Source organism: Cheilinus undulatus, linkage group 9 (genome assembly GCF_018320785.1).
Source record: "Cheilinus undulatus linkage group 9, ASM1832078v1, whole genome shotgun sequence".
In the NCBI taxonomy this organism is placed as follows: domain Eukaryota; kingdom Metazoa; phylum Chordata; class Actinopteri; order Labriformes; family Labridae; genus Cheilinus; species Cheilinus undulatus.
Genome location: NC_054873.1, coordinates 5007884 through 5030458, shown reverse-complemented (window position 1 = coordinate 5030458; position 22575 = coordinate 5007884). Strand labels below are relative to the sequence as shown.

General features: G+C 41.5%; 1 protein-coding gene across 5 annotated transcripts in view; it reads right to left on the bottom strand.

The window, feature by feature from the left end:
• cadps2 (Ca++-dependent secretion activator 2) overlaps positions 1-22575 on the bottom strand; it is a 343471-nt gene that overhangs the window by 202805 nt on the left and 118091 nt on the right. For all 5 annotated transcript variants that reach the window (XM_041795900.1, XM_041795903.1, XM_041795901.1 and 2 more), the window contains exon 3: positions 11773-12105. In XM_041795900.1, the coding sequence (XP_041651834.1) occupies positions 11773-12105 (333 nt within the window). The remainder of the gene's footprint in view (positions 1-11772; positions 12106-22575) is intronic.

Genomic DNA, 22575 nt, shown 5'->3' with positions numbered 1-22575 from the left:
CAACACCAGAGAAGCAGCTCAGACTACAGCGCAGATTTCAGAGGTTTGTATCTCTGCTGTAGGCAGAGCTGCTGGTAATTTATTAAAGCTTCATCTGCCGCCTTCTTAAAGCTAATGAGAGATGACACACAGAGAAACACAGCAGGAATCAATAGACCCTCAGCCAAATAAAACCTTCTGCTTTTGGTGAAAACATCCATGAATAAAAGATCCAAACCTGCTACAACACCTGAGAATGTCTGAGCGGAAAAGGATTTGTTTTAAGAGCACCATGGTGTGAGTTTGTATGTCCAGAGTTTTATTAACAACACCAAACATGTAAAATTATTTTAAATATTTATTCAGGAGCAGATTCATGTGAGGAAAAGACTAAATAACTGAATTCACAGCACCAGCATGACTCGGCACTTTAATTAAGCATTTAGCTCGTGGTCCATGTCACACTCTGGGTATAAATGCGTTGAAATTATGTTGTGTATTCACACTCAGCTTTAAAAGGGGAGTTTAGTGACAGCATAACAACTGAACCAGTGAGAAATAAAGAAGTTATACAGCTGGAGATAAAAACAAACTAAATTATTTAAAGTGCTGTGATCGCTCCGAGGAAATCACATTAAAAGCTTGAGCAGCCGAGACAAACACAGAGGCTATAATGGTACGTTAAACTCTTAAAGGTCATGTTTAAGCACTAAGTCAGACCTTTATCAGCTGTGAACAAAGATACAATGAAAACAATGTTTAGGTTCAGCTGGACTCAAACATCCTTAACATTATTATCTCAGGATCTTTACAATAACATCTACTAAACTTAAAGTTCACAGAGGGCACAGTCTGTGTTGACTTTAGCGGCTGCTTTTAGAGTCTTTTAGTCTTTATACCATGTTCCAAATTATTATGCAAATTAGGTTTTAGAGTCATAAACATTCAGTTTTTTGTTTTTCAATGAAACTCATGGATGGTATTGTGTTTCAGGGCTCTCCAGATCACGGAAATCAATCTCAGACACCTGTGATCTTAATTTGCCAGGTGAGCCCAATTAAAGGAAAACTACTTAAGAAGGACGTTCCACATTATTAAGCAGGCCACAGGTTTCAGCAATATGGGAAAGAAAAAGGATCTCTGCTGCTGAAAAGCCTCAAATAGTTCAACGCCTTGGACAAGGAATGAAAACATTAGATATTTCAGGAAAACTTAAGCGTGATCATCGTACTGTGAAGACATTTGTGTCTGATTCAGAGCACAGACGGGTTCGTGCAGATAAAGGCATAATGAGGAAGGTTTCTGAGAGACAAATTCATCAGATTAAGAGAGCAGATGCTAAAATGTCATTACAAAGCATCAAACAGGTATTTGAAGCTGCTGGTGCCTCTGGAGTCCCACCAACCTCAAGCTGTAGGATCCTCCAGAGGCTTGCAGTCGTGTATAAACCTACTATTCAGCCCCCCCTAACCAATGCTCACAAACAGAAATGGTTGCAGTGGGCCCAGAAATACATGAAGACTCATTTTCAAACAGTCTTGTTTACTGATGAGTGCCGTGCATCCCTGGATGGTCCAGAGGGAGGAGTAGTGGATGGTTGGTGGATGGCCACCATGTCCCAACAAGGCTGTGATGTCAGCAAGGAGAGGGCGGAGTCATCTTTTGGGCCAGAATCATGGGGGGGAGCTGGTAGGCCTCTTTAGGGTCCCAGAAGGTGTGAAAATGACCTCGGCAAAGTATAGAGAGTTTCTGACTGACCACTTTCTTCCATGGTACAAAAAGAAGAACAGTGTCTTCTGTAGCAAAATTTTCTTCATGCATGACAATGCTCCATCTCATGCTGCAAAGAATCCCTCTGTGTCATTCGCTGCTTTGGGCATAAAAGGAGAGAAACTCATGGTGTGGCCCCCATCCTTCCCTGACCTCAACCCTGTTGAGAACCTTTGGAGCATCCTCAAGCTAAAGATCTATGAGGGTGGGAGGCAGTTCACATCAAAACAGCAGCTCTGGGAGGATATTCTGACATCCTGCAGAGAAATTCAAGCAGAAACTCTCCAAAAACTCACAAGTTCAATGGATGCAGTAGTGAAGGTGATATAAAAGAAGGGCTCCTATGTTAACATGGAACTTGGCCTGTTAAGATGTTTTTGATTGAAATAGCTTTGATTTTGGTATATATGACCTCCTAATGCTGCAAATTAGATATATGACCATTTTCAGTTCTTTACAGCCTATAAAATGTTCTGAAACTCTGTTTTGCTTAACAATGTGGAACAGTGCATTTTGAGTTTTTGTTTATAAAAAAAATAATGGAAGGTTTGTTCAATAAAATTTGAATTATTTAATGGTTGATGAGTAGAAAATTATACTGACTGTCATTTGCATCGACTTTTGGGAAAATCAGAGAAAAATATCATTTGAATAATAATTTGGAACACGGTGTAGCCTAATGCTTTTATTTTAAAAAAACTACTGACACGCTTCTACTATACACTGAATTCAGTCGCTTGTAGGGAGGTTTACTGAGGTAAAACTTTGGAGGAATGACAGCTTTGACAGCAGGGAGACAAAACCAACATGCAGCAAACCTGTGGTATGAAAGTTGTGATGGCAGCAACAGCTGCAAGCTGCAAAACATACTGCCAGTCTGAAAAACCAGGTACTGCATAGCTATGGAGAGTGAACGGTTTATGAGCTCAAATTTACTCAAAATGCAGATATCTGGGATATGTAGAGAGTGTTTTAGTGCAATATACATATGAGAGATACAAGTATCTATCCAACAAGATGAACTTGTCTGATCATGCAGAATTTCTTTTAAGAAGAGATGACAGAAGTCCTGTTAATGATGTCAGGCTAATTTGGCAAACGACAAATGCGTAGCCTATATATATAATATTGAGATTATTCAGGTGCTTTTTGTCAAACTTCAAGAGACCTTCATGTGTTTTGCACTGAGGAGAGGTTTCAATCTAGTCGTTCTGCCATAAAGCCCAGATCAGTGAAGGGTTGGGTTGACCTTCTGGAACTTTGTCCCATCTCCACCCAGGATCTCTTGAGCTCAGTCAGAGTGACCATCAGGTTCTTGGTCACCTCTGTCCCTGATTGCTCAGATTACTTCAGTGTGGAGTAACAGTTATAAGCTAAACTTTAAAGAAAGCCCCACATTTAGTTGTGATATTCAGCAACAAGATCAGCTAAATGTCCTATTAATCAGTCTTTATTACAAAATAACACTGGCGAGGAAAACTGCCTTTACAAGCCAAAATCCTTGAGCAGAATCAGACTCTTATGGAACAGACATCTGCTGAAAAAAGCAACCATAATGTTTGGGATTTCTCTGGCCCTAGTCGAGGCACTTGGAGATCTAGATGGTAATAAAACTTTGTCAAAGATAGAGGTTAAGGGCATAAAGGATGAAGCAACGGTAGCCCTTATGTAATTTTTATGTTCAGTGTTTTATTCAAGTCTCAGAGACACACACAGAGTGGACTGCCAGGGATATTTCTCCTGTGGGAACAGCTGATCTGAACACCTGGACTCTTCCTCCTCCACAGCTGTGTCTCCTCCTCTGCTCTATTTTTATCTCCCTCCATCACTGAAACAGAAGTGAGCACCTCTGAGGCTCACTCATGAGTCTGTCACATCCTCCAGCTCCTCCTCCTTTCTTGGTTAAAAGATGATCTGTGAAGAATTGATGAATTATTGAGTTACTCTGACAAGGAGACAGCCTATACTCTGGTTGTTCTCATAGGGCTGAACCATTTAGGAAAACAATCAAAATGTGACTTCTTTCTCTATATTGCAATTTTATCTGCAGTACAAAAACCTGTAATACACATGTAAATATGTAGAGGGGCAGACCCTGTTAAGTTTCACATAAGAGTTACAGTGACTTCTTGTGAAACGTGATAATGAATTACTCGTAAAAAAAAAAAAAAAAAAAAAAGAAATGGCCCAGTTGAGTGACTTCCTGCTGTCACGAGGGGTGCTACATCAAAATGATGAAATAAAACTTTGACTATATAGAGGGGCAGACCTTGATCCTGCACATGGTATTTGAAGGCAATCAGATGTTTGGTATGAGAGTTGCACATACTTCCTGTCAAACTGGCGAGATATTAAAATGCTCACCATCGCCAGTGAGACATCCTCCAATGACACTGATCTGTGTTGTGGCCTTTCTTTCAAAATCAGAGCTCAATCGGTTTAGCATAATCAGAGTAATGAAGATATAACCCATTTGTGTCACTTCCTGTTGCCAGTAGTGGGCGCTATGGGGAGATGCTTGCATGTGAGCGTGTTCAGTGTGATGCTGTTTTCTTGCAAGAAAGAGCAGAAGATCACAGAATATCGTTAACAAAAGTTACAGTAGGTTTAAGTCATTTGGCACCATCAAAAATGCCTTATTTTGAAATAGAGATGAAGCTCCTGGACTTCCTGTTGGGATTTGAGCATGGATCCAAGAGGCTTTTTTGGAGGTCTTACGATGACCCACATGTAGACCAAAATTCATAAGCCTGGGCTGAACGGTGAAGGGGTGCTGAATATTTAAAGGGGAAATTTAAAAGAGTAGAGGCAGAAATGTTAATTGCCAAAAGGGGGCGCTGTGGGAAAGTAATGATATTGATGTATGAATGTAATCAGGATCCATGTGTGATCATCCCTGATAAGTTTGGTAATGGTTGACATCAGTATTAAAAAGTTAGAAAGTAATATTGGTGTATTTTCACCACACACAATTTACAGAAAAGAAGTTTGGGCTGCGGTCATGGCCCCGCCCTGTGGCGAAAACTCACAGTTCACACAACTTTGGATCTCCAGGTTGTCTAGTATGAGCAAAACAATTCTGGAGTCAATCAGATGAAATCCCTCAGACTAGTTTGTTAAAATCTGAAAATTGTGAATCACCCAAAAATGCCAAATTTTGTCCTTTAGTTGTTGGTTGTGCGCTTCCTGCACATTTTAGCAGATTGCCCCAAGAGACTTTTATTCCCGTCTATTCAGGATGCATATGTGTACCATTTTTCATTTAAATAGCTCTTAGACCCCGTCCACACAGAGACAAATTCAGGTGTATACGCAAAAGTTTTACGTCAGATCTGCGTTTCATCCACACGGAAATGGCGTTTTGGATTACTGTAAATGATACTTTTTGAAAACGGGTCCCAGAGTGCACAAATCCGGAAACGACTACCGTTTCGTCTCCGAGTGGACAACTATCTGCATGTTTTTAAACTACTACGTCACACACAGTGTAGCTCACTGAAGACGCCTGCGGGAGTCCGACCAAAACAATAATGGTTGATTACAGGGTTGTGGTCGTGCTGCAGAAGCCACTGAGCTTGTCATGGCTTTTACCGCAAAATCTGACGCTCCTTTACCACCACCACAAAACGCATACACCGGATGTTCTTAAATCCAACGTAGAGAACAACCAAAAGGGCAACTAGAAGAAAGTTTGTGTCAGTTTTCTGTAATCTTCTTCTCTCTTTTGGTGAATTTCTGTGGCAGCAATACAGCGCCACAAACAGGCTTGGCATATGCACTACAGCGTTTTCAGTGCCTCCGTGTTTATGCGGATATTTCCTGAAACAATCCTGTCTTTATGGAAAACTTTTTCAAAACGAAACGGCAATATATCGTTTTCGTCTCCATGTGGACCGGGCTTTACACAGTCCCCTAGCCCAGATTTGGGGCCTCTGTGGGGTCAAGCAAATTGATGGGACATTTCAGTGTTGACAGAGCTAGTTTCTTTTTTTTTTATGATTTATTTTTAGACTTTTTATGCCTTTATTGGCAGAGGAGGACAGTGGACAGAATCAGAAACAGGGATGAGAGAGCTGGGGAGAAAGTACCACGGGCCGGATTTGAACCTGGGCAGACCATATACATGGGGCGCGGCTTAAACAACTAGGCCACCTGTGTGTCGATAGAGCTGTTTTCTGATTATATACACCAGCATTTGAGCCTACTTTGCTCTGCATCTAGGCTTCCATACTTCTACCTACTGATAAGGATTTAAAGACATGTATTCTACATCATAGGCCTGAATTTCAGCCGCGGAAATTGTGCACAAAATATTCAAATCTACAAGGTTTGGTTTTATACTCCTGAAAAAGTTTGCACGAATTTAAAAATGTATAATGATTTTTCACAGAGCCCAGTTATGTCACAAAAACAAATGTTTTGAAAATGAATGATTGAAGAAACAATGTCACTTGGCACTTTGTACTTGGAATAATTGTAAACAGCTCAAACACGCCTTTTTGGTAGCATTTTTCCATGCAGGAATCACTACCTGCCCCCCGTTGGGAGCTCTCCGCTCTGCATCTGCAAAAACGCTGTATAGAGGCATATTTATATCACCCGATCACTGCAGAAAAACTGTGATATTCTGGCACTAGTGACTCTTCAACAGCACCAGGACACCAAGGAAAGTCTTACTTCAGTCTTGTCTTATAAACCTTTACATCCAGTGGTGAATCCTTCCCATTATACCATTCATCCATTTATTCAGTAGAAACAGTGAGGGGGTTTCCTCTGTAGGTGTTGAATGAGCCCTATTTTCTTTTCATCCCCTCTTCACCTCTCTGCTCTTTCTTCTCCTCCTGTCCTCTAATGAAGCAGGACAATAATAGAATCTGTCGTGGCGACAGACACACTCTGGTCGTTCTACAGCACAGGAAGATGTCTCAATGGGCTGTGAAGTAATCTGTAAACAGAGCTATTTATGCTCAGAGCTCATTACAGCAGAGAAATGATCATCAGAGGAGAATCACTGAGGATTACTGGCATGCTGTTTCCTCTGTGGAGTTTAACCAACTTTAAAGACTTCTGGAAGGGCTTTTATAGTCTCCTTATTCAAGTAATAAAAGAAGAGATTTATTCTTTTCCATCCTAACAAACACTTTGCTGTGCTTTAATTTGTCCAAGCTTTGCTCAGCATCCCAAAGTTTACCACATCACTCCTTCTCTCATTCAAACACACATGGCTTTCTAGTTGATTCCATTTAACACCCTGTTACAGCTGCTCAATCAGATTTAGGTCCGAACTTTGACGCTATTCTAAGTTTTCTACATTTGTGGATAATGGCTCTCATCATGGTTGGCTGTAGTCTCAAAGCCTTAGAAATGGCTCTATAACCCATTTCAGACTGATAGATGTAAATGACCGTTTCTCATATGTTCTTGAATTTCTTTAGATACCGCCATGATGTGCTGCTGTTTGAGATCTTTTAGCCTTCTTCACAATGTCAGACAGGTTCTGTTTTAGGAGTTTCTGGATCCAACAAGTCTGGCATTCATCAAAAGTCATTAAAGAGTTAAATAAATTAATTTACTCTGATAAACATTATTTTTGGAAAGATGACTTCAACTTCACTGCAACATCCAGGTCTGATAAGTGCCCTAACCCTGGGGAAAAGGAAGGAAAGAAAGGAAATAGGGAAGAAAGGGAGGACGGAAGGGAGGAATGTATTAAAAGGAAGGAAGGGAGGGAGGAATGAAACAAGAATGGAAGAAAGAAAAGAAATGAAGGAAGGAAGAAGGGGAGGAGTGAATAAGGGAGAAAGAAAATAAATAAAGAAAAGAAGTAAGGAAATAAGGAAAGAAGAAAGGAAAGAAATGAAGGGAGAAAGATGGGGAAGAAGGGAGGACGAATGGAAGAAAAAAATAAACTAGGGAAAGTAAGAAAAACATGGGACACAAGGAAAGGAGTTAAGGAAGGAAGGAAGGAATTAAAAGTAAGGAAGGGAGGGAGGACGGAAGGGATGAAATAAGGAAGGACGAAAGGAAAGAAACAAAGGTAGGAAGAAGGGGAAGAATGAAGAAGTAAGGAAGAAAGGAAGGAAAGGAAATAGGGAAAGTTAGACAGTAAGTGGGAGCAAGGAAAGGAAGCAACATAGGAAAGAAGGATGGACAGAAGGAAGGAAAGAAGGGAAGAAGGAAGGCATTAAAAGGAAAGAAGGGAGAGAGGAAGGAAGGAAGGAAGGAAAGGAAGTAAAGAAAGTAGGGAAAGTTAGAATGTAAGTGGGAACAAGGAAAGGAAGCAACAGGAAGGAAAGACAGACAAAAGGAATGAAGAAAGAAAGAAAGAAAGAAAGAAAGAAAGAAAGAAAAAGAAAAAGAACAAGGTCTGCTGTCTGCCCAGGACTTTCTCATGAACAATGTTTTATCAGATTATGAATACTCCTGGAAGAAAAAGACGAAGAGCCCTCACAGAAAGAAAACATCCTTTAGACTGATCTTTTCCCTGTACGCTGGCCTCTAACTGAGGAGTTTTGATAATTCTGTGACCTTTAGCGTGACCTTTACGTTTCTGCAGACTGAAGATGTCTCCAGACCCCTGCAGGTCAGCAGATCCACTCTTGAGGGAATAAACAGGGCCTGAACCTGTCAGGTCTGAACACAGAATAAACGCTCAGACCGAGGGGGATGACTAATCGTTCAAACTGCAGCGAGGTCAAAGGTCAACTCTTGGACTTTATATTGATATAAATTTCCATCATATTAATAAACACCATACATGAATTCATGTCCACTCTTTCTTAGTTGTATTTGTCTGATGTAGAATAACACGTTTAAATTAGAACAACCTTTAAACAGTATTTAAGAGTTTTGTGGTTACAGTGAATGATTTATTTAGTCTGATTGAAGGGAAAATGATGAATCATAATTATTCCAAAGCCAAAAACTGATCACATGACGGCATTACAGATGCAAAGACGGCTAAATTAAGAAAGCAACTTAAACTGGAGTCATGCACATTGTGTAGAGAAGTACGTTCTGGTCCTTTGATTTTATGTTTCATGAGATAACAAATGTGTGTGTGGTGACACTATCTTGGCTCTTGATCCCATTTAGTATTTATTTCCTTTCATCTATCTTAGATATTAGTTTCTTTTGGCAGAGCCAGAGAAAGCTAATGAACATAATAGGTGTCATTATAATGGTTTGAGCTGCAGTATAAAAACAGCCATTGTTTTATCATGAATTGTGCATTTCAAGCTGAAAGGAAATAATCCGGAACATCCAGCGCTTAGACACTCCACACACACACAGCTGCCAATATTTAGCCTTGAAATCCTCTTTTACCTCATGTCTAAGAAATGAAATGTGGATGAAACAGGGAAAATGTCACTGCTTTTTATGATTTAACCAGAGAAGATTTCAAAGATGACTTGCTAGATTGGTGGATTGCAGGCTGAAATATAACCCTCTACATTTTTGCAGATTTCAAAGTCAGTTCTGGATTAAATTCTTGGTTTTACACGGCCGCTCCACAGTGCATCTTTTATTCAAAGGAGTGTTGTAACAGCAGAGAAACCACCGATGGAGATAAATAAACCAGAGCGCTCTGTGTGTGGTTTCTGTTGATGCATTTCTTCCACGCTGCAGAGAAAAGACGCAGCAGAGGAGCTGTTACTCTATTTTATGGTTTTAATACAAACAGGAGAAGCTCTGCAGTCACAATCATCTGCATCTGTCAGGAGGACTGCTGCTGTTTTCTCTTTAATGTGTGAAACCCCACCGGCTCATCGTAAACATAGAAACTCATGGAGAGTCTCATGATGCTAATTTATGTGTACCGCCACATCCGTTCTCCAGCTACAACATTCACCCTTACTCTGCATGTGACAGAACTAAAGGATGTGGCTGTAGTGAAAACATGCAGACATATGAGTCAGTTTAAATCCATGCAAAGGAGGTTTGCTCATCATTCTGTTTAAATCAAATACAAATATAGAAAGTCACATCTGTTTTCATTATGCTGATTCCTTATAATTACATTATATTATTTGGGGATGAAAGGATCATGTTTTTAGTTGGACTGTAGTCACCAAATCAAAATTTGGCTAACTGAAATTACACCCACTCATCAACCAATTGATAGATAATTGAGGGAAAAAAGCTGCACATTACCTCTAGATCATCCAAAACAGTGGCCGAGCAGTTAGAGCCCATTGGCTGGTAATCTTAATGATTTTCAAAATACACATAACAAGCTGTTTGTAGCATAATTAATCATTTTGACCTCATTATGGTGTTCTTACTAAAAGTTTCCCTGCAAGAAAACTCTAAAATTCACTTAAATAATCTTTAGTGAAAATTTTTAATTTAAATTTGTGGAAAAAGCAGCAAATGATCCAGTAATAACGCCAGGATCTAATTCCTGGACTGCAACTGCTGTTGGACACTGACACTAATTCCTTTATTGGAATATTAGAGTCTATTAGGCAGGAACTAAGCTTTATATGTCCAAAAACAAGTCAGTCTGATTGGAACAACGTGGCAGGAAAGTACTGCAGATAGTCTAACAGTTGTATTGCATGTTTCGATCACCAAACCACTTCACAAAAACGCCACAAAGTCTCATTTTAAGCCTTTTATGCTGAACATGCAATGCACTCAAACCACTACAAAAAACACCAAAATCATTTTTAATATGCATGACATGCAATATTACCACAAAGGAGGCTAACATTATACACACACACACACACACTTCGTCCTCTTCCATAGCCGGCGCTCAGCGTGTGCTGACACCTCTTTGTTTCATATATGCTGCAGGTCCATTTTCAGCACCAGCCACTGCCAAACCTCGTAAATGTGCATGACACATAGAAGTACACACATACACACTTTGTGCAAAAATAATCATTGATGATGATGATGATTTACCCTCAATGAGTTCCAGGTTACAGGTTGGCCCTCCCTGCTTGAAGAAAGTCCCCCCCTTCTCTCCTGATCTTCCTCTCAGCTGCCATCTGAGATGTTGGATAGCTCAGTGTTACCCTGCTGACTTTGATCTGAGAGACTGATGGTTTGAATCCCAGTCAGGTCCTATACTTTGGATAAAAGTGTCTTTAACATTGGGAGTGCCACATCCATTTCCAATGCAAACTATTCAAGTGTCTTTATTTTTTAGAATGGTTAACAAAAATCCTTTTTATATGTATGTTTTTCTTAAAACAAGTGACATTTGGGGTGCAGGTGGCTTTGCGGTTTAAGGCGCGTCCCATGTACTCGGACAGCCCGGGTTCGAATCCGGCCTGAGGCCCTTTACCACACGTCTACCATCCCCCCTCGTCCCTGTTTCTGACTCTATCCACTGTCCTCCTCTATCCAAAAAAGGCACAAAAATGCCCCCAAAAAACCTAAAAATAAAAAGGGACATTCCTCTCAATAAAGCAACTGATAGCAAATTTGCAATGTGAGCAAAACTTGTTCTGCCCTAGTTCATTCTACCAACCATTAATGAAGCTTAGCGTTAGTTCAGGAAGTCATAAGCCCAGTCACAATCAGCTGATAGCAAGCTCCCTCAGCCACAGCTCTCTCGCTGCAGCTGTGTATCTACAGATGATGAATTTCTCACTCGTCCCTGCTTGCATTAATGCTGATGCACGCTGCTGCTGCTGGCAAAGCTTCACCTCCCCCACCCCAGCCTCCTCCTTTATAGTCTAAAGCTTGTTTTACCCTCATATTTAGATTCATGCTACTATGGATTAAATGCTTGTGAAATAGTTTAATTGTTTTCAATCTAATCTTCTATCCATATGGAGGTTTCTAGCAATGCACTGCCTGGAAAGTCAAAGCAGCTGCTTGACCAACCCAGAGAGCATCTTCTGAGCAGAGCCTTCTCTGCCAGGTAAAACTGCACATCCACTTTGAAATAAAATGGTTAAATGTGTAACAAAAGTGTTTCTGACTGAATGTAGGTTAGCTATACTGCTGCAGTATTCCTGCTGTATTCAGTATAAAACAGAGTTCACTGGTGTCTGGGTTTCCTACCTGGCAGGCGTTGTACAGCAACTGGTGTTCAAACTTCCGTATGCCCAGGATCTGCTGGAACATCTCGTACAGCTGCTCCTTACTCAGGATGAGCTCTGAAACGGCGCTCAGGTGAGCCCGCTGAGGCTGTCGCCGCATGTCCTCATCTCCCCTGTAGATGGCATCATACTTGGCAATCCAGGAGCTGAGGACCGTCTCTTTGCTCAGGCCATCGATCTCCGGGAGGCTGCGGACACGCCGCTCGATGTTCTTCTTGAAGACTTCTCGAAAGTCATTGGCTGAGCAACCGCCGCTCTGGACCATCCGAGAAACTCGCTCGCTCTTCAGGAAGCCCTAAAAATTCAGAAAGATACCGAACTTAAGCATTTACAGTCAGGGAGACGATGTTTACTTTGTATGTTGTTTTTACTCAGGCTGCAGATCTGCCCAGTGCTAGACTAAGAAAAAACACTGGCCCCAACATTTTTGGCTTGAAGGTTCTGTTGCTGGGTGGACACAGCACAGCTGTTTAACGGCTTTTACTCCTTTTAACACATTATAGCTTTTAATTTTGATAGCTGTGAAGTACTACAGACAGTATGTTGATTTTAAGAAGCAGGCCATGGTGTTAAAAAAGGCTTAAAGAGCAAAACGTACAGACGGACAGACATTCTGAGAGTCATCCTTCATATTCATATTAAGTCCACATGACTTGATTTCTGAGATGCTGAGCTGTAACTGGCAGACGTTTCCCTGATGACCGGTGAAACATATCCAGCTACCTAGAGAGCACCTACAGCTAACGTAACCCTCATTTAAAGGTAAAAGGTCACCGTGGGTCATGATTATAGACGCTGACCCAGAGCATGGCGGAACGGGCTATGATAACAAGCAGCAGAGCCGCTAACGTTAAAACCAGTCCAAAGACCAATTCGTGCTTCATTTTACCGATTTAGGGCTCTGCGGACGATGCACTCAGACCTTTGACGTTAAGATTGTTTAACCAATCCTTAACAGTTTATCTTTACACCACTAGAAAAAAGGTTTTAAAGGTGTGTCTTAAACAGTGGATTTTTGTTATGTCAAAATAATGACAAAAGTAAAACAACTTAAATTGCATCTTGTATGGGGCACAGATGGCCTAGTGGTTTAAGGCAGTGGTTCTCAACGTTGGGGTCGGGACCCCTTAGGGTCGCAGCACTGAGAGGGGGTCTCCAGATGCCTTAAAAAACTAGGAATATTTTTTAATCTACACTGTTGCCACTTTACAACAATTTTATCAGATTTTAACACGTTTTCATCACTTTTTTCCCACCAACTTTGCCAACTTCAACACATTTTGACACTTCAAACCCATTTTTGTCAGTTTTAAACCCTTTTCAACACATTTTTTTCTGCCTGTTTTTGCCACTTCTAAACCATATCTTGCCACTTTCCACCTATCGTTGGCTCTGTTGACACATTATTGCCACTGTTCACCCTTCTTTACCACTTTTTACACCACATTTCACAATTTACTATGCCCATTTTTGCCAATTTAACCCATGTCTGCCTATTTTTGCCTCAGCTAACCCTTTTTGCCAGTTTATATAAATTTTTCATCCCATTGAACCAAATTTCCACCTATTTTTGCTACTTTAATGCCATATCAGCCACTTCTTTAATCCACTTTTACCACTTAATATGCCCATTAATGCCACTTTAACCTATTTTTGCAAATTCTGGTTATTGTTTTGCCATTTTATCCAATTTGGCACTTCCAACCAATTTCTGCAACTTTTAAACTCCAGTTTCACCACCTTTCCCACCATTTTTTTGCCATTATAAACCCATTTAAGCTTTTTTTGATGCATTTTAATTATGTTTTAAACAAAAGGATTTACATTTTTAAGAGGGCTTCTAGCTGCACAAATGAATTAAAAAGATATGTTTCTTTGATAAGCATATACTAAGCTTAACTTTACAATGGATCATGATTTTGCCTCCAATTTGGCTGGGCACAAGAAAGCTCTCCTATTTTTCCCCGTTATGGGCGGCCTTGTCTCTACATGACTACTCTTGAATGTGCATGGCTATGTTCAGGTACAGTGGGGGCCCCCTGTCTCTGACACCTTTATTTGGGGGTTGCGGGCTGAAAAGGTTGAGAACCACTGGTTTAAGGCGCACCCCATGTACACGGACGGTGCAGGTTCAAATCCGTCCTGAGGCCCTTTATGGCATGTCTCTTCCCCGCTCTTGTCCCTGTTTCCAACTCTATCCACTGTCCTCCTTTTCTAATAAAGGCACAAAAATGCCCAAAATAAATCTTTAGAAATTGCATCTTGTATAATTGCTGTTGAAAAATTGTCCCCACATATAGACAAATATAAACAAGATTATCAATTACAAATTTCTATTCAATAAATAATGGAAAGAAAACTCTCAGCTCATCAAAATAAGTCTGTCTTTTCTCCAGTGCTCTTGGACCGAACCCTCTCTGGGTGGCAGTTTAGAATCAACATGTTTTTTCTGAAAACAAACAACCTCAGAATATTTCTCTTATCTCTAATTTTAGAGCCAATCAGCACTGACTGACTGAGAAACAAAGGCTTTTGTATTATTAACAAACCCCGGGATATATCTGGGATGAAAACCAGACAGTCAGACCCTCCTCTTCACATGTTTTATGAATATGTCCCCATGCTGAGCAGGATGACGCAGAGCTGAGATCACAATGAGCCCAAGAGAAAGAAAAATGTCAGGAGATGACAGCCTGTCGAGTTCCACCTCCTATCGCAGTTACAGCTGAATAAAACACAATTATATTGTTAAAAGGAGACTTGTGTTCCTTTCATTTTAAACTTTCAGCACTTAAGAAAATGACTTGAACTGTTAAATTCTGCTGAATTTATGGAGAGGCTGATGGAAGACTAAAAGCCATTTTTCTAATTCCTGCTCCGACATTTAAAACCTTCCAAACACCCAAAGAGCAGCGAGGAGCGTCCTGACCTCCTGCAGTCATTCAGACGCTCTAATGCTAAACTTCATTCACATTTGGGCTTTTTTAACAGAAGTCCTCTCTCCAAAGCGCTGCTCTCAGAGTCTGAAAGAGGAATAAGTGGCTCAGAGTGAAGCGGCGGCGGTGACGGCGGCTCGGTGTGACATTAAACAGTCTCTCAGCTGCATGCCGTTTCACCTCTTCATGCGAGTCGCTGTGAGACGGCGAACAGCGGAAAATGATTCATCTAATGGAGGGCGAGAGCTCAGAGAGCAGCCGCTGAGGACGGTGGGAAGACACAAACATCAAGCCGGACTCAACACTGAAGGTTTGGAAAAACATTTCAAATATTCAGCTCCTTCCTCCAAAGATGAGCACAAATTCATCACTTTCTTTCATTTATTCATCACCCAGAATTTCTCTGAGATCTTAAACTACAACATCAGCAGTCAGATCAGACAGAGACAAAACCAGACTGTGGGAACTTCTGAAAACTCTGCATAAGTGTCGATGTAAGACGAGATTTGATTTCTTTAGATGTAAAAGAATGTTTAGTTCATTACCACCAGCTGAGGCAGGGTTTCTGGAGCCATGTTAGCAGTCCAAGTCTTCACACACAGGCAGCAGTGAGTGTGTAAAGACACCTGTGTCTGCAAGGTCCAGTCACTGGTTGATCAGTATTCCTGGCTACCATTACACCATGAAGACAAAAGAACATCCCAAGCAACTCAGAGGAAAGGTCTACAAGAAATAGAAGGAATATGTCACATGTGTAAATCTGCCTAGATCAGGCCGTCCTCACAAACTGAGTGAGCATGCAAGGAGACTAGTGAGAGAGGCCACTAAGACTCCTATGACTACTCTGAAGGAGTTCCAAGCTTCAGCAGCTGAGATGGGAGAGACTCTGCAGACAACAGCTGTTGGTTGGGTTCTTCACCAGTCAGAGCTTTATGGGAGAGTGGCAAAGAGAAAGACACTGTTGGAGGAAACTCAGATTCAGTCTGGACTAGAGTTCACCTAAAGGCATGTGGGAGACTCCATGGTCAAGAGGAAGAAAGTTCTTTAGTCTGATGAGACCAAAATGGAGCTTTTTTACCATCAGACAAGACACCAAACACACCATGCTCACTGTAAAGCACGATGGTGGCAGCATCATGCTGTGGGGATGCTTCTCAGCAGCCAGCCTTTGAAGGCTCGTAAAGCTGGAGGATAAAAGGAATGTGCAAACTGTTGAAAAATCCTGGAGGACAATCTTATTCAGTCTGCTAGTCAACTACAGCTTGGGAGAAGATTTGTTGTCCAGCGTGACAATGATCGAAGTATAGAGAGAAAGCTACTGTAATGGGATTTTAGCATCTTTGTCTCACCTCTTTCCCCCGTCACCCCCCACTGTTCTCTTTTCTATGGAGCCTACCCTCTCACAGACATCGGAAAATGATAGGGCTAGGAAGGTGTCGACTTTACTGCATATGTAAACACAAAGCAACGAGGGTGACTGTGCTAGTTCCTGAATAGGTGTTAAACCTGGAGCCCATGACTGAATCAAAAGGTCCTTTTGTGTTTTAAATTGTGATGTCCAGACCACCTGGAAACAAAGCCCTGTGCTGGTGTGGATTCTTCCCAGAAAGAGGGGTGTCAAGCATACTTTAGGGGGGCGTTTCCTCAAGCATAAATGCTCTAGTCCCCCCATGTTCTGGGTCTTTTTGCATACTGACCACTCATGTTTGTGTGATTGCACTTCCTTGCAAGGAATAAAACCTTTTTGTTGGCCAGCAGACGTCTCTTTTTCATTTCTAGGCACCAGCATTTGTCAGGGAGGGACAGGAAAAGCCCGAACATCCTGCCACCAAGCCAGAAACTGGACAACTAGCCATGGCCCGTGATAGGAAGATGCTTGTGGACATTGGCCAACAAATATTCTTTCTACCTGAGATTGCATCCACCACCCTTAGGCCAGACATGGTCCTCTGGTCCCCTTACTCAAGTCTGTGTACATCATAGAACTCACAGTACCATGGGAGGACTCGGTTGAAGAGGCCTATGAGCAAAAAAAAACAAAACCTGCGGTACACAGAAATAGCAGCCAATGCAGAACAACGAGGATGGAAGACAAAACTCTATCCAGTCAAAGTGGGATGCAGAGGATTTGTCGCTACTTCCACCATCAGGCTGCTGAAGGACCTGTGAAGCCATGGACAGCCTCTGCAGCAGATCATTAGATCTGTGTCTGAAGCAGCCGAAAGGAGTAGCCAGTGGATATGGCTCAAGCGGAAGGACCCGTGCTGGGCTCCAACAACAGCAAGGGGACCCACTCACTAACACCACCACCCCCTTCCCCACTTGAGAACCCAGAGCAGACTTCCCCCCCCCATGAACAACATCTGTGCATCTAGTGATTGGGCATGGGACACAAGCTCAGGCTCGATCACCCTGTAGCTGGCCGCCTTTGATGAGGATGTCTAGTGTTTAAAATACTGATGATATGTCCCAAATTTACATCCGTCCATATCTGAGATGCACCTCCAATGGCGCTCTTAACATCGGGGAACTACCAGGAGGATTCCCAATCACTCTTAACATCAAGGAAACCCTCAGGTAAGCGAGGTGCACCTCCAGTGACGCTCTTGATGTTGGGAGCGTCATTGGAGATGCACCTCTGGTGACACTCTTAACATCAGGGAACCACCAGGAGGACTCCCAATCACTCTTAACATCAAGGGAACCCTCAGGTAAGTGCACACCACCTATTGGCACAACGGACAGTTTAACATCACGTCCCGTGTTTCATGATTCTCATCAGCAGCAAAGAAAAATTACCATAACCTTACACAGAAATGGTTTAGAGACAACGAGGTGAATGTTCTGGAGTGGCCGATTCAAAGCTTAGCTCTCAATCCAATAGAGAATTTGTGGCTGGACTTGAAAAGGGCTGCCAGCTGGATAAACTGCATGTCCAGATGTTTGAGCAGAACTGAGACCAATCCACACTGACTCAGTGCTGTGATTGCAGCCAAAGGTGACTCTACTAAATACTGACTTGAAAGGGGTGCAAATTTCTGCAGTTACTTATTCTACATTACATTTCATTTAACCGACATCACTTTGTAGAAATCTGTTTGCACTTTCATATTTAAGAGTTTTTTTTCAATTTTCTTTGCCACAGAAGTCTAATTATATTTTCCAGGATGGGGTAAAACATCCAAAGGGGGTGAATACTTTTTAAAGGCACTGTGTAATGTGGTTGTGTAATTGTGTGCACTGTGCTGCACAATAACTATTAAAATACATTGATTCCTGTTTTATAAAGTGTTTCTGACTGCAGCATGTGATCAGCATCAGTCTGCTCTGAGAGTTTGTAACGCCTCCTCCTGAGAGCGTTAGACCTTCAGAGCGTGAACCAACAGCAGATGGAGAGAAACTGCAGCGCTGCAAGACTAACGACATGGAGAGACATAAGTGACGGCTTTAGAGTCTCAACATCGCAGAAAAGTGCTGTTTTGGTGCCAGAGAAATCAGCAGAGACATTTGAAATCAGCGGGAGGTTGAAGCAGAGAGACGGCACAGAGAGAGAGAGAGAGACATCTTTACTGTGATAAATGGAAACGGGCAAACGTTAAGTGGATGGAGAGGGAGGTGACGGATGCAGCTGCCACCAGAGGAGCCTGCTAACAGCAGCTAATCTGCCTCTCTGCATCAGTCCACACAAACTGCGCAAAACAGCAGAGCATAAAAAGACATTAGACAGTTCCTGCTGAAGGAGGGCACGCAGGAAGGCCAACTATAAAACAGCCTCAACAGGAGAGACTGAAAATGAGGAGACAAACTGAGAGTTTCTACAGGAAGAAAGACGAGGAGGAGAAATGAGGCTGGGTTTGGGTTTATTCCGCGGCACATGTGGGACATGAAGATGTTTTCTTCATCTCAGAGAAACTTGTCAGAGTAAAAGAGACACCGAGCACATCACAATACTTTAAACAAGTAAGAAGTACTGATAAAAACCTTCATTCTGTTTAAGACGTTTCAGAATCAGTTACAAAATCATCAACATCAAAACTAAAGAAGAGCATAAAACCGCTCGTAAAATCATAAGCAAAGGGGACATAACTCCCCAGCACCCAGTGTTGGCTAATATCCTCTCTTCAATAAGCGCAAATTGTCATTTTTGTTTGTTTAAAAAAAAAAAGAAAAAGAAAAAATTATCAACCAAATGCCAGATAATATTGGACTATCATTGTTAGAGGAGCTACAGAGCGTTCAGAAATATTCAGACCCCTTCACTGTTTTCAGGTTTCAGCCTGACGCTACAGTCCTTTAAATTCATTTATATTCTCATCGAACTACCCCATCAGTACCCCATCATATGGAAGCCCACTGACGCCACTGAAAAAAAGAAAAACGTAAAAGTAAGGCAATGCTACAAAAAAAGAATGAAAAAAGAAAAAGTTATGCTAAGTCAAAATTATGACATTAAAAGTAAAAATTAAGAGAAAAAAAATCATAATTATAACATAGAAAGTCAAAATTAAGAGATAAAAAATCATAATTATGACTGAAAAAAGTCAAAATCAAGAGATAAAAGTCATAATTATGACAAATTTAGTTAAAATTAAGAGATAAAAAAATCATAACTATGACATAAAAAGTCACAATTAAGACAAAAAAATCATAATTATAACATATAAAGTCAAAATTAAGAGATAAAAAATCATAACTGTCACGCAGCTACCATTCTTTGCTGTAGCTGTGGTTCCTTTGGTTTTTGTTTGCTGCTCTAAAAACGGTAGCTCATGCATGCAGTGTTTTCCACCAACAAAGAAGAATTGATTTCCAATTTATAGCACTAACATTTAGCATGGCTAAACAAAGCACAATATAAAGTTAAACCAAACGCTATCAAATCGGTGCATAAACACGTGCACTCCAGATACCTATATCTGCATTTTGAGACGTATTTTCAATACTGGTAACCTTGCAAAGCAGATGGATTCGTGCGTTTCTGTGTTTCTCACTGGCGAATCCATCTTGCAAAGCTCCTGTCTGAACCATTTGGGCCCGGTTAGAAAGTGACAGGACCAATCAGCAATGAGGGGCAGTAGTTTCAGGTGCGGCAGAATCGTGATGTGTGCAAGCACACATCACGATTCACGAAGATTGGCCTGTAAAGATTTGACAGACAGAACATTCATCCAATCACCTTCTGAGTTTTTTTTTCAAAGGCTCTGCCCTTTCCCAAATGCTGTCTATGGAAGGTTTACCAGATGGATGTGTGAAAGAAATCCATCTGGTGTGTCAGGTTATGATACTGGTATCGGAATTGGGACAACTTTAACTTTTATCAGGTTAATGGCACTACTGTCGCCGAGTACCTCATACAACTGAACTTCAAAATTAATGCAATATCCCTTTAACACATAGGCAGAACACCAGAATATCTGTCAAATGCTCATCAATACCAACCACTACACCTCCATATCTCTGCAATCAAAATACAAGTGCCGACTGTCACAGTTTAAGGAGAAAATTTACAGAGAAAATTTGCTAATGTCTGTGCCGTGCAATGGAGGGCAATATTTGACTCGTGTGTGCTGTTAAGACACAGTTAATTCCAACAGAGCAGTTCTGTGTGATCTTTTTGTCATTCACAATAAGCATTTTGGGTTAAAAATCTGCATGTTTTTACTACAGCTGTGCATTCAGTTTGTCTCCCTCGTGGTTTTCATTCAGTCGTTTAATCAGACTCCACTATCCACCAACTGTTCAGGCTGAAAGCCGCTAATGTTCACACCACACAAAAACAACAATTAAACACGTTCTGTTCAAAAGGAGGAATTACAACACGGTGACCAAAGAGAAAAATATCCCTTTCTCCATTTTCCTGTCATGATGTGATTGCTTCTTCCTTTGACACAGCAGGCCGTCTCCTCCATCAGCAGACAGTTAATGATGATTATTCAATAAGAGTGACTGGCATGAAGACGGACTAATGGAGGAGCCAGAGCCTCATTAACCAGCACAGATTATTTTTCCATGCCAGTCTGATTACTGCTCTCACTTCGTCTGATTGTTTTCTATCCCAGCTCAAATGGACCGCACACCAATGAAGCTCCCATGTCTGCTTAGAAAGACAAATGATGGCATTTGTGTGATCGCTGGGGTCTGAATTTGTCGGAGCTTTAAGTGGACCAGCTGCTAAAAACGTTAGTAAAGTTCTGAAACAGCCAGCTGGACTGTTGACTTTATTCAAAATGACTTTAACAAGGGTAAGATGTGGACTATTTTTGGAGGTGTATGACTCCACTATCAGAGACAAATGAAAGTGTTGAGGCTAATGAATTAAATAGAGTACAGCGGGTGCAGGTGCTCTGTTTGAGGTATGTGTAAAGGTCAGTCCCTCCTTAGCGGCTCGCAGCATCCTGTCAGCCTGCTGGAAGCTCTGACCCCCCGTCCCAACGCTCTCAGAGCTCGGATCGATAACTCCCCCATCCTCAGCTGTACAGCATGTTGACATAGACCAACCTTTTTTTAAATCTGAGAGCTACTTCAATCCCCCTGAACCTGAACCTGAACAAGCACAGGTTTAAAAAAGGGGGCCATCCCCAAACTGTATGCACAAAGTTGGGAGCATGGAATTGTCCAAAATCTCTGGGTATGCTGAAGCATTCAGAGTTCCTTTGACTGGAACTAAGGGGCCAAGCCCAGCTCCTGAAAAACAAGCCCACACCATAATCCCCCCTCCACCAAACTTTATTTATATTTAGGAGCGAGGAAATTTCACAGTACACAGTACCCCGCTGGAGTTCACTGAGCTCCTGAAAGCGACCCATTCTTTCAAAAATGTTTGTAGAAACAGTCTGCATGCCTAGGTGCTTGATTTTATACACCTGTGGCCATGGAAGTGATTGGAACACCTGATTTCAATTATTTGGATGGGTGAGTGAATACTTCTGGCAATATAGGTTATGTTCAAGAGACACAAGACACCTTTTTCTCTGCTGCATAATGTGAAGCAACGCCCGTTTGTGATGACAGCGTCAGCCAATAATCAGTCAGCCTTTAGCATGCTATAGCATGCAGTCCAAAAAAATATTCAGACTCTTTCTACTGGCATTATATGGTTGTAAATTCAGGTCCTCAGATGTCTCTCCTCTGTCCTCCAAGCAGATTAAGAGTTTTGGGAAAGTCCTTCAGATGGAAGGTCAAAAACTACTTAAGGTTCCAAGGAGCAATAACTGATCATCAACCCACAATTTCCACATACAATGTCTGCGCCGTGCTCTGCAGAGCCATGGCTTTTCTTCGACAAAAGGAGAGTGACCTCACCCACTGGAAATGTGTTTAGAGCCCTGTGGCGCAGATAGAAGCCCTAATCAGTGGACAGAGATCACAGGAGATCCACGAGTTCATGTAGGAATAGTATGGCAACAGCAGATTATCTGACCTTTTTGGAGGTTCATTTATCGTCCCTCTAACAGGATTTTAATTGATTCATTGATAAAACTAAAAAAGGCCTATCCATGGTTTTCTTATCAAAATACCTTTGTATAACCTCCTTAATAACTGCTTTATCATGGTTTTGGTCAATATTTGCAAATCCAGTTTTTACAGCCTCAGAGCAGACAAAGCCTCATACCCCTAGATCTTTGTCCCGGACCCCAGGTTGGGAACCAGTGGCTTACACCATGGGTGAGTACATAAGAAGTACACATAAGAAGTTAATGTTGAAATGAGGATGTGTGGTTTTATTGTCAACGGTGCCATTGTAGCTCGGTGACCCACTGACCTCCCAGACGTTATGTTGATGTAGTGACCATTTAGGATCAGGACTCTGTGTGTTGTATTGTATTTTG